Source organism: Salmo salar, chromosome 14, assembly GCF_965601325.2.
Source record: "Salmo salar chromosome 14, fSalSal1, whole genome shotgun sequence".
Lineage (NCBI taxonomy): Eukaryota > Metazoa > Chordata > Actinopteri > Salmoniformes > Salmonidae > Salmo > Salmo salar.
The window spans coordinates 103,108,598-103,123,609 of record NC_138304.1 but is presented as its reverse complement, the minus strand read 5'-3'; the positions used below and the strand labels follow the sequence as shown (position 1 = coordinate 103,123,609).

At 42.6% G+C, this 15,012-nt stretch overlaps 2 protein-coding genes across 2 annotated transcripts in view; one reads left to right on the top strand and one right to left on the bottom strand.

The window, feature by feature from the left end:
• The window catches only part of LOC106570710 (hippocalcin-like protein 1), an 83,115-nt gene extending 74,240 nt beyond the window's left edge, over nt 1–8,875 (top strand). The window contains exons 4-5 of the mRNA XM_045695061.2: nt 4,065–4,170; nt 4,626–8,875. Of these exons, the coding sequence (XP_045551017.1) occupies nt 4,065–4,170; nt 4,626–4,723 (204 nt within the window). The 3' untranslated portion in view covers nt 4,724–8,875. The remainder of the gene's footprint in view (nt 1–4,064; nt 4,171–4,625) is intronic.
• A 4,729-nt stretch (nt 8,876–13,604) lies between these two features.
• The window catches only part of LOC106570707 (uncharacterized), a 9,544-nt gene continuing 8,136 nt past the window's right edge, over nt 13,605–15,012 (bottom strand). Inside the window, exon 5 of the mRNA XM_014143182.3 lies at nt 13,605–15,012. This exon is cut by the window's right edge and continues 2,648 nt beyond it. The gene's annotated coding sequence lies outside the window, so the exon portion shown is untranslated.

Below are 15,012 nucleotides of genomic sequence, written 5' to 3'. Positions count from 1 at the left end.
CCTGCTCCAATATCCAATGATAGGCGTGGCGCGAATTACAAATTCCTCAAAAATACAAAAACTTCAATTTTTCAAACATATGACTATTTCACAGCATTTTAAAGATAAGACTCTCCTTTATCTAACCACACTATCCGATTTCAAAAAGTCTTTACAACGAAAGCAAAACATTAGATTATGTCAGCAGAGTACCAAGCCAGAAATAATCAGACACCCATTTTTCAAGCTAGCATATAATGTCACAAAAACCCAGAAGACAGCTAAATGCAGCACTAACCTTTGATGATCTTCATCAGATGACAACCCTAGGACATTATGTTATACAATACATGCATGTTTTGTTCAATCAAGTTCATATTTATATCAAAAAACAGCTTTTTACATTAGCATGTGACGTTCAGAACTAGCATACCCCCCGCAAACTTCCGGCGAATTCACTAAGAATTTACTAAATTACTCACGATAAACGTTCACAAAAAGCATAACAATTATTTTAAGAATTATAGATACAGAACTCCTCTATGCACTCGATATGTCCGATTTTAAAATAGCTTACATAGCCCAGGCATCACGGGCTAGCTATTTAGACACCCAGCAAGTTTAGCACTCACCAATATCAGGTTTACTATTATAAAAGTTTGATTACCTTTTGTTGTCTTCGTCAGAATGCACTCCCAGGACTGCTACTTCAATAACAAATGTTGGTTTGGTCCAAAATAATCCATCGTTATATCCGAATAGCGGCGTTTTGTTCGTGCGTCCCAGACACTATCTGAAATGGTAAATCAGGGTCGTGCGCATGGCGCAATTTGTGACAAAAAAAATCTAAATATTCCATTACCGTACTTCGAAGCATGTCAACCGCTGTTTAAAATCCATTTTTATGCCATTTTTCTCGTAAAAAAGCGATAATATTCCGACCGGGAATCTCCTTTTAGCTAAACAGAGGAAAGTAAACAAAGCTTTCGGTCGACGCGGGCACGAGCCTGAGTCTCACAGTACTGTAACCAGCCACTACCCAAACGCGCTACTTTTTTTCAGCCAGAGCCTGCAAAGCCACGATTCAGCTTTTTACCGCCTTCTGAGATCCTATGGCAGCCGTAGGAAGTGTCACGGGACAGCTAAGATCCTCACTCTTCAATAAACAGAGACAAGAAGAACGACACCTTGTCAGACAGGCCACTTCCTGCTTGAAACCTTGTCAGGTTTTTGCCTGCCAAATGAGTTCTGTTATACTCACAGACACCATTCAAACAGTTTTAGAAACTTTAGGGTGTTTTCTATCCATATGTAATAAGTATATGCATATTCTAGTTACTGGGTAGGAGTGGTAACCAGATTAAATCGGGTACGTTTTTTATCCAGCCGTGAAAATACTGCCCCCTAGCCATAACAGGTTAAAGAAAAAAAGAAACAAACACGTTTAGTGTTCGCCAAAAGGCATGTGGGAGACTCCCCAAACATATGGAAGAAGGTACTCTGGTCAGATGAGACAAAAATTTAGCTTTTTGGCCATCAAGGAAAACGCTATATCTGGCACCAACCCAACACCTCTTATCACCCTGAGAACCCCATCCCCACAGTGAAGCATGGTGGTGGTGGCAGCATCATGCTGTGGGTATGTTTTTCATTGGCAGGGACTAGGAAACTGGTCAGAATTGAAGGAATGATGGATGGCACTAAATACATGGAAATGCTTGAGGGAAACCTGTTTCAGTCTTCCAGAGATTTGAGACTGGGACGGAGGTTCACCTTCCAGCAGTACAATGACTCTAAGCATGCTGCTAAAGCAACACTTGAGTGGTTTAAGTGGAAACATTTAAATGTCTTGGAATGGCCTAGTCAAAGCCCAGACCTCAATCCAATTGAGAGTCTGTGGTATGACTTAAAGATTGCTGTACACAAGCGGAACCCATCCAACTTGAAGGAGCTGGAGCAGTTTTGCTTTGACGAATGGGCAAAAATCCCAGTAGCTAGATGTGCCAAGCTTATAGAGACATACCCCAAGAGACTTGCAGCTGTAATTGCTGCAAAAGGTGGCTCTACAAAGTATTGACTTTGGGGGGGTGAATCGTTATGCACACTCAAGTTTTCAGTTTTTTTGTCTCATTTCTTGTTTGTTTCACAATAAAACATATTTTGCATCTTCAAAGTGATATGCATGTTGTGTAAATCAAATGATACACACCCCCCAAATAATCATTTTTAATTCCAGGTTGTAAGGCAACAAAATAGGAAAAATGCCAAGGGGGGTGAATACTTTCGCAAGCCACTGTATTTAACAAATAAGTGGAGTGTGGCTGCTTTGTTATTGTTTTAACTGCTGATTCCAGGTAGAAAAACGCCTCCTAAAGGTGACTGGTGCCCAGTCATTCTGAATGGCGGCTAATGACTGTCTCGTCAAAATTACACTATAGTGGCCTGGAAATACGTTTACATTGCTAAAGTAGGCAAGTCATTTTGTAGGAAACAACTTTGCCATCATTAAAGATCATTATGATGTTGTAAAATGTACTTTAGACAGATGGCAATGTGATCATGTGGTCAAGAGCTAGCAAAGTTCATACAAAATAGCTAGCAATGCTAACGTTAGCTTGCAAAGTTCATAACAAATAGCTAGCAATGCTAACATTAGCTAGCAAAGTTCATAAGAAATAGCTAGCAATGCTAACGTTAGCTAGCAAAGTTTATCATTTACATTTACGTCATTTAGCAGACGCTTTTATCCAGAGCGACTTACAAATTTATAAAAAATAGCTAGCAATGCTAACGTTAGCTAGCAAAGTGTATAAAAAATAGCTAGCAATGCTAACGTTAGCTAGCAAAGTTCATAAGAAATAGCTAGCAATGCTAACGTTAGCTAGCAAAGTTCATAGAAAATTGCGAGCAATTATAAATGTAGTCCTCTCAACCTTGACAAAAGGTTTTCCTATTAATTATTTGCCTCCTTTTTGAAATCCTTCCACATGAATGCACTTTAGAATAAGTCTTCTATAGCTCACATTAATAATGCACTAAGCCGAATACCCAGTGGTGCATCAGTCCTAAAACGAACGTTTAAAAACAATATTTTGACGAAACGTGCAACCCATTATTAGTTATGCTTTTCTGTGTTAGCCTACGGGGCAGGGGAGAGCAACTACGTAGCTGAATCAGGCATGTTAGTGCTGGGCTGGACCAAAACACTGCATGCACTGTAGCTCTTGCAGGAGAGACTGCATCCCAAAATTGCACCATATTCCCTATTTAAGGCCCATAGGGCTCTGGTCAAAAGTAGTGCACTATATAGGGCATAGGGCCCTGGTCTAAAGTAGTGCACTATATAGGGCTCTGGTCAAAAGTAGTGCACTATATAGGGAATATGGCTCTGTTTTAAAGTAGTGCACTATATAGGGAATAGGCCTCTGGTCAAAAGTAGTGCACTATATAGGGAATAGGCCTCTGCTTTAAAGTAGTATACTATATAGGGAGTAGGCCTCTGGTCTAAAGTAGTGTACTATATATAGAGAATAGGGCTCTGGTCTAAATTAGTGTACTATATATAGAGAATAGGGCTCTGGTCTAAAGTAGTATACTATATAGGGAGTAGGGTGCCATTTGGGATACACTTTACTACTCTCAGGGGATCTTGTGATATGTAGATAGAGGACGGATGAGATCGATACAGAAAGTTTTGCTCTCTTCAGCCTACAGCAATGACTCAAGTGGATTTCCCCCTCTGTTATCTGCTGTCACTCCCTCTTCCCTTTAAACCATCCATCCTATCGCTCTGTTCTTACTCTCTTATATTATGAGAGAGCAGGACATAATCTGGAGATATATCTACTGTCTCTATTATATTATGACAGACCAGGACATAATCTGGAGATATATCTACTGTCTCTATTATATTATGACAGACCAGGACATAATCTGGAGCTAGATCTACTGTCTATATTTACTCCTAACAAAATGCAGATTCTCTCCTCAACAGGCAGTTCAAGAAATCTTACAATTCTTTCTTTACATTCTTTCTCTCTGTCTCTCTCCCTTTCTCTCCCTCTCTCTCCCTCTCTCTCCCTCAGGCCATTTATAAGATGGTGTCGTCTGTGATGAAGATGCCGGAGGATGAGTCCACGCCGGAGAAGAGAACAGACAAGATCTTCAGACAGATGGACCTCAACAACGATGGTGAGAGAGAGGGGAAGGGAGGGAGGAGGGAGGGAAGGTAGGGAGAGACAAGAGAAGGGAGGGACAAATGAAGGGGGAGGGGTCACTGTCAGATTATAGTTTTGAGTGCGTCTGAACAGTATTTGTATGAGTATTTCAGTTCTTCCCATAGTGAACCTAATGTTTCTCTTTCACTCTCTCTCTATTCTTGTTCTCCCACTTTCTCTTTCTCTTCTCTCTGTGCCCTTTTAATATTCCCCTCCCTGCATCTCTTTTCCTTTCTCTCTCTCTCTCGCTCTCTCCCTGTCTCTCTCTCTCTGTCTCTCTCTGTCTCTGTCTCTCTCTCTCTCTCTCCCTGTCTCTCTCTCTCTCTGTCTCTGTCTCTCTCTCTCCCTGTCTCTCTGTGTGTCTCTCTCTCTCTCCGTCTCTCTCTCTGTGTCTCTCTCTCTACCCCCCCCCCCCCCCCCCCCACCCAGGTAAACTGTCTCTGGAGGAGTTCATTAAAGGTGCCAAAAGTGATCCCTCCATCGTGCGGCTACTCCAGTGTGACCCCAGCTCCGCCTCCCAGTTCTAATCCCGCCCACCTGGTCTGCCACGTCCACCCCGGTTGCTATGGAAACGCTCAAATCAGTGCATCATGGTTCTCGTCTCTCATATCTTTTTGTTGTACAAGTTGGAAGAAGAGTTTTAAAATGAGATAAAACTAAAATCATTCTAATTTTATTTTAAAAAATATATATATAAACGAAAGAAGGGACATGCATAGATTATTATTAAGAAGATAATACGACAACTGAGACTTCAAAAAACAAGGCGTTGCCAAGGCATTTCGTTGTCCGGTGTGTTTTCCCGTCTCTCTCCGGATTCTGCTGAATTCTGCTGCCTCACAACGCCAGGAAGTCCGTCGACCATTTTTTTTTACAAAGTCGGGAATTTTTTGGGGGGAAGAGAATTAAGGGAACATTCCATCCTGAGAACCATGCATGGCCCTCTGTGTTCTAATTATTCTGTTCAATAGATTCTGTTTCTCCTCCAATCAAGGCACAGCTTCTACAATTCTCTTACATGTTTATGTGTATATAGAATGCATATATCTATGACATCATACAAAATGAATAGCCAAGTATATCTGTCTTTTTTTTTAAACTCTTGTTGCATTCAGGAGTCAGTATTATGTAGCTGTGCTTGCTCTGCTGATCCGATATGGGAATTCCGTAGCGGTTTTCCGTAGAGGGAATATGAGACAGGGAAGGGAAAGGAGTTGGGAATTTTCCTGCTATATGATCTTTCACTGTGGAAAAGAAAGCTGTTGAAGATACCATTTGGGCTTAATATTATTGATTATTATTATTTGATTACATAATATTGTTTTCCTCATGTTGTTTACTTATATTGATTTTATTTTAATTATTGTGGTTTTATTTTCGATTTGCCATCGAAGACCATCGTAACCCAATACTGGAGAAGAATCGAAAGAAAGAAAGAAAGAGAGAGAGAAATAGAAAGATACTTGGATAATGACTTGTCTTTGGAGACCGTCTCTTATATCTGTCCAAGATGGAATGTTGAGATTTTAAAACTCGGCATGGAAGGGAAAACTGGGAAAATTTGAACATTTGATTCCATAATGCATTTGAGCAACGAAACCGGTAGCAGTAAATCATATCATTTGAGCCACCACGAGTGTATGCATGCATGCATGTATGTGTGTGTATGTCTGAGTGTGTGTGTGTGCATGTGTGTACAGTATGCATGTGTACAGTTTGTATGTCCAGGCTAACGTAACAGCCTAATCAATAATGTTGTTTATTAACATGTAATATAAGTATTTAAAAGGTATTTATTTAAACACTTTATTACATCACTGAGCAGTAAAGTACAGTCGTCACATTGTCACAAACCACACTGCATGGTACACACAAAAAAAACACAGAAAGTAAGATTTGTAGTTTTTCTCTCTTCAGCAGTACTCTTACTGTAATCTACCAGACCACGCTTACTGTAGTCTACCAGACCACGCTTACTGTAGTCTACCAGACCACGCTTACTGTAATCTACCAGACCACGCTTACTGTAATCTACCAGACCACGCTTACTGTAATCTACCAGACCACTCTTACTGTAATCTACCAGACCACGCTTACTGTAGTCTACCAGACCACTCTTACTGTAATCTACCAGACCACGCTTACTGTAGTCTACCAGACCACTCTTACTGTAGTCTACCAGACCACTCTTACTGTAATCTACCAGACCACTCTTACTGTAATCTACCAGACCACGCTTACTGTAGTCTACCAGACCACTCTTATTGTAGTCTACCAGACCACTCTTACTGTAATCTACCAGACCACGCTTACTGTAGTCTACCAGACCACTCTTACTGTAGTCTACCAGACCACACTTACTGTAATCTACCAGACCACTCTTACTGTAGTCTACCAGACCACGCTTACTGTAGTCTACCAGACCACGCTTACTGTAATCTACCAGACCACTCTTACTGTAGTCTACCAGACCACGCTTACTGTAGTCTACCAGACCACGCTTACTGTAATCTACCAGACCACTCTTACTGTAGTCTACCAGACCACTCTTACTGTAGTCTACCAGACCACACACAGAAGACGCATGTCCCGTCTTTGCACACTCGTGTGTGTGTGTGTTTGTGTGTCCGTGTGTGCCACTTTAAAACAGACCCCTTCCCTCCTTCCCTCCCTCGTCTCCTAGACTTAGAGAACACACTAAGGGCTTCATTATCATTCTCAATCCCAATGCGTTTGTGTTATCTTCCTATGTGTACTTAGCCAACAGGCAGTAGGTAGAGGAGTTGTTTTAAGACACTGATCACCAAGATATGTGTCCCAAATGACACCCTATTCCCTATATAGTGCACTACTTTTGACCAAGGCCCCATAGGGCTCTAGACGAGTGCACACTTCAGAATGTATACTGCAATGCACCTCTGCTAATGGGCTCCCAGTGTCACTGCCCCCTGGTGGTTGAATGAGGAACCGTCGCTGCTATACCGCTGCTAAATTATTTGACAGGTTTTACAGAAATCTCAGTAGGAAGATTCTCAGATTTCCTGCTGATTCCAGGAATTTTTCCAACTGGGATTTCTGGAGAAATCTGGACATTTTGGAAAAGTTACCAGAATTTTGCAACCCTATTCCATCCCACCTACCCCTCTTCTATACCGTCCTACCTACCCCTCTCTATACCGTCCCACCTACCCCTCTTCTATACCGTCCCACCTACCCCTCTTCTATACCGTCCCACCTACCCCTCTTCTATACCGTCCTACCTACCCCTCTTCTATACCGTCTTACCTACCCCTCTTCTATACCGTCCCACCTACCCCTCTTCTATACCCCTCTTCTATACCATCCTACCTACCCCTCTTCTATACCGTCCCACCTACCCCTCTTCTATACTGTCCCACCTACCCCTCTTCTATACCGTCCTACCTACCCCTCTTCTATACCGTCTTACCTACCCCTCTTCTATACCGTCCCACCTACCCCTCTTCTATACCCCTCTTCTATACCATCCCACCTACCCCTCTTCTATACCGTCCCACCTACCCCTCTTCTATACTGTCCTACCTACCCCTCTTCTATACCATCCCACCTACCCCTCTTCTATACTGTCCCACCTACCCCTCTTCTATTCCGTCCCACCTACCCCTCTTCTATACCGTCCTACCTACCCCTCTTCTATACCGTCCTACCTACCCCTCTTCTATACCGTCCTACCTACCCCTCTTCTATACCGTCCTATCTACCCCTCTTCTATACCGTCCTACCTACCCCTCTTCTATACCGTCCTACCTACCCCTCTTCTATAGCGTCCCACCTACCCCTCTCTATATCGTACTACCTACCCCTCTTCTATACCGTCCTACCTACCCCTCTTCTATACCGTCCCACCATCCCTCTTCTATACCGTCCTACCTACCCCTCTTCTATAGCGTCCCACCTACCCCTCTTCTATACCGTCCTACCTACCCCTATTCTATAGCATCCTACCTACCCCTCTTCTATACCGTCCTACCTACCCCTCTTCTATACCGTCCCACCTACCCCTCTCTATATCGTACTACCTACCCCTCTTCTATACCGTCCTACCTACCCCTCTTCTATACCGTCCTACCTACCCCTCTTCTATACCATCCTACCTACCCCTCTTCTATACCGTCCCACCTACCCCTCTTCTATACCGTCCCACCTACCCCTCTTCTATACCGTCCTACCTACCCCTCTTCTATAGCGTCCCACCTACCCCTCTTCTATAGCGCCCCACCTACCCCTCTTCTATACCGTCCTACCTACCCCTCTTCTATAGCGTCCCACCTACCCCTCTTCTATACCGTCCTACCTACCCCTCTTCTATACCGTCCCACCTACCCCTCTCTATATCGTACTACCTACCCCTCTTCTATACCGTCCTACCTACCCCTCTTCTATAGCATCCCACCTACCCCTCTTCTATACCATCCTACCTACCCCTCTTCTATATCGTACTACCTACCCCTCTTCTATAGCGCCCCACCTACCCCTCTTCTATTCTCACTGCCTCTAAAACTGGTACCTTCAGTTGGATCAATAAAAACCTCCTATTTCTTTATTTTTTTCTGTTGCATGAAAACCTCCAGCAAAGATTGTCATGTTTCTTCCTGTTTTGACCCGAATCGATGACAAATATACCTTATGTATTTCAAACATGTGCGTGTCTGTTTTTTCTTTTCTTCTTTGGGTTCATTTTATGAATTATTATTCTGGTTGAGTTTATTAATTAGAGTAAAAAAATGCAAAATATCAAATGTATAGACTACATTTCCTGTTCCTTATGACAAGAACATAATTTTAGTTTGACTCCCATTTCTCTCTGACCATTTAGTCATCTTGTGCTCTTCCATGTCTTACACTGTTATTTTACATTTACATTTACGTCATTTAGCAGACGCTCTTATCCAGAGCGACTTACAGTAGTAGTAGCAGCATCAGCAACAGTAGTAGTACATTTACATTTACCTCATTTAGCAGACGCTCTTATCCAGAGCGACTTACAAATTGGTACATTCACCTTATGATATCCAGTGGACCAACCACTTTACAGTAGTACATCTATATCTTATTTGGGGGGGAGGTAAGGGGGGGGGGGGGTTAGAAGGATAACTTTATCCTATCCTAGGTATTCCTTAAAGAGGTGGGGTTTCAGGTGTCTCCGGAAGGTGGTGATTGACTCCGCTGTCCTGGCGTCGTGAGGGAGCTTGTTCCACCATTGGGTTGCCAGAGCACAAGAGGTGAGAGTGACTGCTGTGTGTGTGTGTGTGGGGGTGTGTGTGTGTGTGGTAACTCGCTAGTAGTCCTGTCAGACCTTTGTGTGCTAACATCACTCAGAGGCATTACACTGGGATATTTTAAAGGCATTTCAAGTGTGACAGAAAATGATAGTTACTGCGACACACACAAACACACACACACACACACAATTGATGTTGAAATCTTCCGAAATCCTAATTAATGTAAGTAAGATAACAACATTTAGTGTAACGATTCAGGAATTTTATTTAGAAAAAATAAATACAATATTCATATACAAACACTTTTTTTTGGGGGGGGGGGGGCTCCAATTGCTGGATGACACATAGCCGTTTGAACAACACACACAAAATCACCATGCTGTTTACACAAGAACCACAGAGTCATGTTAAAGAATAGAACATGAAGAAACCTGTCCTGCAAGACAGAGAGGGTGCATCCATCCCAAAATGGCACCCTAAAAACCTTACAATGCCGTGAAAAGAATATTTGCCCTCCCGTTTTATGATTTTCTCTATTTTTGCATATTTTTGATACTGAATGTAAATCAGATCATCAACCAAAACCTAATATTAGATAAAGGGAACCTGAGTGAACGAATAACAACAACAAAAACCTACTTATTCATTTAATGACTTGGGGTCCCATTATGACTGGTGAAAATGAAAACTCTGCATTCCACAGTAAGAACCTCATACCAGTGGTCCAGCATGGTGGTGGTAGTGTGATGGTTTGGGGATGCTTTTCTGCCTCAGGATCTGGACGACTTGCCTTAATAGTAAGGAACCATGAATTCTGCTCTGTATCAGAGAATTCTACAGGTGAATGTCAGGCCATCCGTCTTTGAGCTGAAGCTGAAGTGCAGCTGGGTCCTGCAGTAAGACAATGCTCCAAAATACACAATCAGGTCTATATGAAAATGGCTAAAAAGCAACAAATTTGGAATGGCCTGGTCAAAGTCCAGACCTAATCCCAATTGAGATGTTGTGGCAGGACTTGAAATGAGCAGTTCATGCTTGAAAACCCACAAATGTCACTGAGTTAAAGCAGTTCCGCATGGAAGAGTGGGTCAGAATTCCTCCACAGCGACGTGAGAGACTGATCAACAACTACAGGAAGTGGTTGGTTGGAGTCGTTGCAGCTAAAGGTGACACAACCAGTTATTGAGTGTAAGGAGGCAATTACTTTTTCACACCAGGGCATTGGGTGTTGTATAACTTTGTTTAACCCTTGTGTTGTCTTAAGGGTAAAAAAAAATGACACCGCCATTATGTTTAACAGCAGAGAAAACCCCCTAAATGATATTTTTTCACTTGAAATTTGATGACTTTTCCTAAAGTGACCCCAACATTAGAAAAAGTGAAACATCGCCTTTGTGCATATTTCCATGAAAGCTGTATACCAGCAGGGTACAAAGATTGTCTTACGGTCATTTTTTACCCGGCAGTTATAAAATAATATACACACAACAAAAACCACAATGACACACATACATAAACACAATGAGAAATTGAAATGATGTGTGCTACTGACTGAACTCAGCCAGCAGCACCTGAAGAGGAAGATCACCATGGTTGGCACAGTTAGAAAGAACAAGCCTGAGCTCCCCCCTGCACTCCTCACAACAAGGGGGAGAGAGACCTTCTCATCAAAGTTTGCCTTCACCCCCACCACCACTCTAGTTTCTTACCTCCCAAAGAGGAACAAGAATGTGGTTCCTGAGCACACTGCACAAAACGGCTGTGATCAGTGATCGTGAGGACAGGATGCCAGCCATCATCCTGGACTACAACCACAACAAAGGAGGCATGGACAACCTGGACAAGGTGATTGGAACTTACAGCTGCAGGAGGATGACTGCCTGCTGGCCCCTGGTCACCTTCCATAACATCATTGATGTGTCCTCATACAACGCCTTTGTGATATGGAACAAGATCAACCCTACCTGGATGCCTGATAAGCGGAACAAGAGGTGGGTGTTCCTGGAGCAGCTGGGAAAGTCACTTGTAACCCCACACATTCAAAGTTGGGAGCACCTCCCCTGCACAGCAGCCTCTGCAGTGCTTGTGAAAGCTGTTCAGGGGGCTGAATCTTGTCCTGATCCACCTGAGGCTGCAGCTGGGGCAGGCAAGAGGAGGAGATGCCAATTCTGCCCACCAAAGAAAGACTGTAAAACAAATACTATGTGCTGCACATGTGAGAAATACATCTGCAAAGTCCATGCACACACACCTGCATATTGTCCTACATGTGCTAATAAGAATTGATTAATTTACAGTGCCTTGCAAAAGTATTCATCCCCCTTGGCGTTTTTCCTATTTTGTTGCATTACAACCTGCAATTTAAATATATGTTTAATTTGGATTTCATGTAATGGACAAACACAAAATAGTAAAAATCGGTGAAGTGAAATGAAAAAAATAACTTAACCTGTTAGGGATAGGGGCAGTATTGACACGGCTGGATAAAAAACGTACCCGATTTAATCTGGTTACTACTCCTGCGCAGTAACTAGAATATGCATATAATTATTGGCTTTGGATAGAAAACACCCTAAAGTTTCTAAAACTGTTTGAATGGTGTCTGTGAGTATAACAGAACTCCTATGGCAGGCCAAAACCTGAGAAGATTTCAAGCAGGAAGTGACCTGTCTGAGAAGTAGTGTTTCATCTTGGCTCTTTTTATTGAAGACTCAGGATCTGTGCAATAACGTGACACTTCCTACGTCTTCCATAGGGTCTCAGAGCCCGGGAAAATGTTGAACGATATCGAGGCAGGCTCTGGCTGAAACACTTTATCGCTTTTGGCAAGTGGCCACTCAGAGTACTATGGGCTTAGGCGCGTGCCCGCTTCGACCGAATGCTTTGTTTTCCTTTGTCTGTTTATCTAAACGCAGATTCCCGGTCGGAATATTATCGCTTTTTTATGAGAAAAATGGCATAAAAATTAATTTTAAACAGCGGTTGACATGCTTCGAAGTACGGTAATGGAATATTTAGAATTCTTTTGTCACGAATTGCGCCATGCTCGTCACCCTTATTTAGCCTTTAGGATAGTGTCTAGAACGCACAAACAAAACGCCGCTGTTTGGATATAACGATGGATTATTTTGGACCTAACCAAAATTTGTTATTGAAGTAGAAGTCCTGGGAGTGCATTCTGACGAAGACAACAAAGGTAAGAACATTTTTCTTATAGTAAATCTGACTTTGATGAGTGCTAAACCTGCTGGGTGTCTAAATAGCTAGCCCTGTGATGCCGGGCTATCTACTGAGAATATTGCAAAATGTGCTTTCACCGAAAAGCTATTTTAAAATCGGACATATCGAGTGCATAGAGGAGTTCTGTATCTATAATTCTTAAAATAATTGTTATGCTTTTTGTGAACGTTTATCGTGAGTAATTTAGTAAATTCACCGGCAGTGTTCGGTGGGAATGCTAGTCACATGCTAGTCACATGCTAATGTAAAAAGCAGTTTTTTGATATAAATATGACCTTGATTGAACAAAACATGCATGTATTGTATAACATAATGTCCTAGGGTTGTCATCTGATGAAGATCATCAAAGGTTAGTGCTACATTTAGCTGTGGTTTGGGTTTATGTGACATTATATGCTAGCTTGAAAAATGGGTGTCTGATTATTTCTGGCTCGGTACTCTGCTGACATAATCTAATGTTTTGCTTTCGTTGTAAAGACTTTTTGAAATCGGACAGTGTGGTTAGATTAACGAGAGTCTTATCTTTAAAATGGTGTAAAATAGTCATATTTTTGAAAAATTGAAGTAATAGCATATCTAAGGATTTGAATAACGCGCCACAGGATTCAACTGGCTGTTGAGTAGGTGGGACGCCCCACCTAGCCCATAGAGGTTAATAAAAAACAAATGTAAACAGAAAAGTGGTGCGTACATATGTATTCACCTCCTTTGCTATAAAGCCCCTAAATAAAATCTGCAGCAACCAATTACCTTCAAAAGTCACACAATTAGTTAAATAAAGTCCACCTGTGTGCAATCTAAGTTTCACATGATCTGTCACATGATCTCAGTATACAGTGGGGGGAAAAGTATTTGATCCCCTGCTGATTTTGTGCATTTGCCCACTGACAAAGAAATGATCTGTCTATAATTTTAATGGTAGGTTTATTTGAACAGTGAGAGACAGAATAACAACAAAGAAATCCAGAAAAATGCATGTCAAAAATGTTATAAATTGATTTCCATTTTAATGAGGGAAATAAGTATTTGACCCCTCTGCAAAACATGACTTAGTACTTGGTGGCAAAACCCTTGTTGGCAATCACAGAAGTCAGACGTTTCTTGTAGTTGGCCACCAGGTTTGCACACATCTCAGGAGGGATTTGTCCCACTCCTCTTTGCAGATCTTCTCCAAGTCATTAAGGTTTCGAGGCTGACGTTTGGAAACTCGAACCGTCAGCTCCCTCCACAGATTTTCTATGGGATTAAGGTCTGGAGACAGGCTAGGCCACTCCAGGACCTTAATGTGCTTCTTCTTGAGCCACTCCTTTGTTGCCTTGGCCGTGTGTTTTGGATCATTGTCATGCTGGAATACCCATCCACGACCCATTTTCAATGCCCTGGCTTAGGGAAGGAGGTTCTCACCCAAGATTTGACGGCACATGGCCCCGTCCATCGTCCCTTTGATGCGGTGAAGTTGTCCTGTCCCCTTAGCAGAAAAACACCCCCAAAGCATAATGTTTCCACCTCCATGTTTGACGGTGGGGATGGTGTTCTTGGGGTCATAGGCAGCATTCCTCCTCCTCCAAACACGGCGAGTTGAGTGGATGCCAAAGAGCTCCATTTTGGTCTCATCTGACCACAACACTTTCACCAGTTGTCCTCTGAATCATTCAGATGTTCATTGGCAAACTTCAGACGGGCATGTATATGTGCTTTCTTGAGCAGGGGGACCTTGCAGGCGCTGCAGGATTTCAGTCCTTCACGGTGTAGTGTGTTACCAATTGTTTTCTTGGTGACTATGGTCCCAGCTGCCTTGAGATCATTGACAAGATCCTCCCGTGTAGTTCTGGGCTGATTCCTCACCGTTCTCATGATCATTGCAACTCCACGAGGTGAGATCTTGGAAGGAGCCCCAGGCCGAGGGAGATTGACAGTTCTTTTGTGTAAACCCAACACCTCTCATTACCCTGAGGACACCATCCCAGGGACTGGGAAACTGGTCAGAATTGAGGGAATGATGGATGGCGCTAAATACAGGGAAATTCTTGAGGGAAACCTGTTTCAGTCTTGCAGAGAGTTGAGACTGGGACGGAGGTTTACCTTCCAGCAGGGCAATGACCCTAAGCATTCTGCTAAAGCAACACTCGAGTGGTTTAAGGGGAAACATTTAAATGTCTTGGAATGGCCTAGTCAAAGCCCAGACCTCAATCCAATTGAGAATCTGAGGTATGAGATTGCTGTACACCAGCGGAACCCATCCAACTCGAAGGAGCTGGAGCAGTTTTGCCTTGAAGAATGGGCAAAATCCCAGTGACTAAATCTGCCAAGCTTAT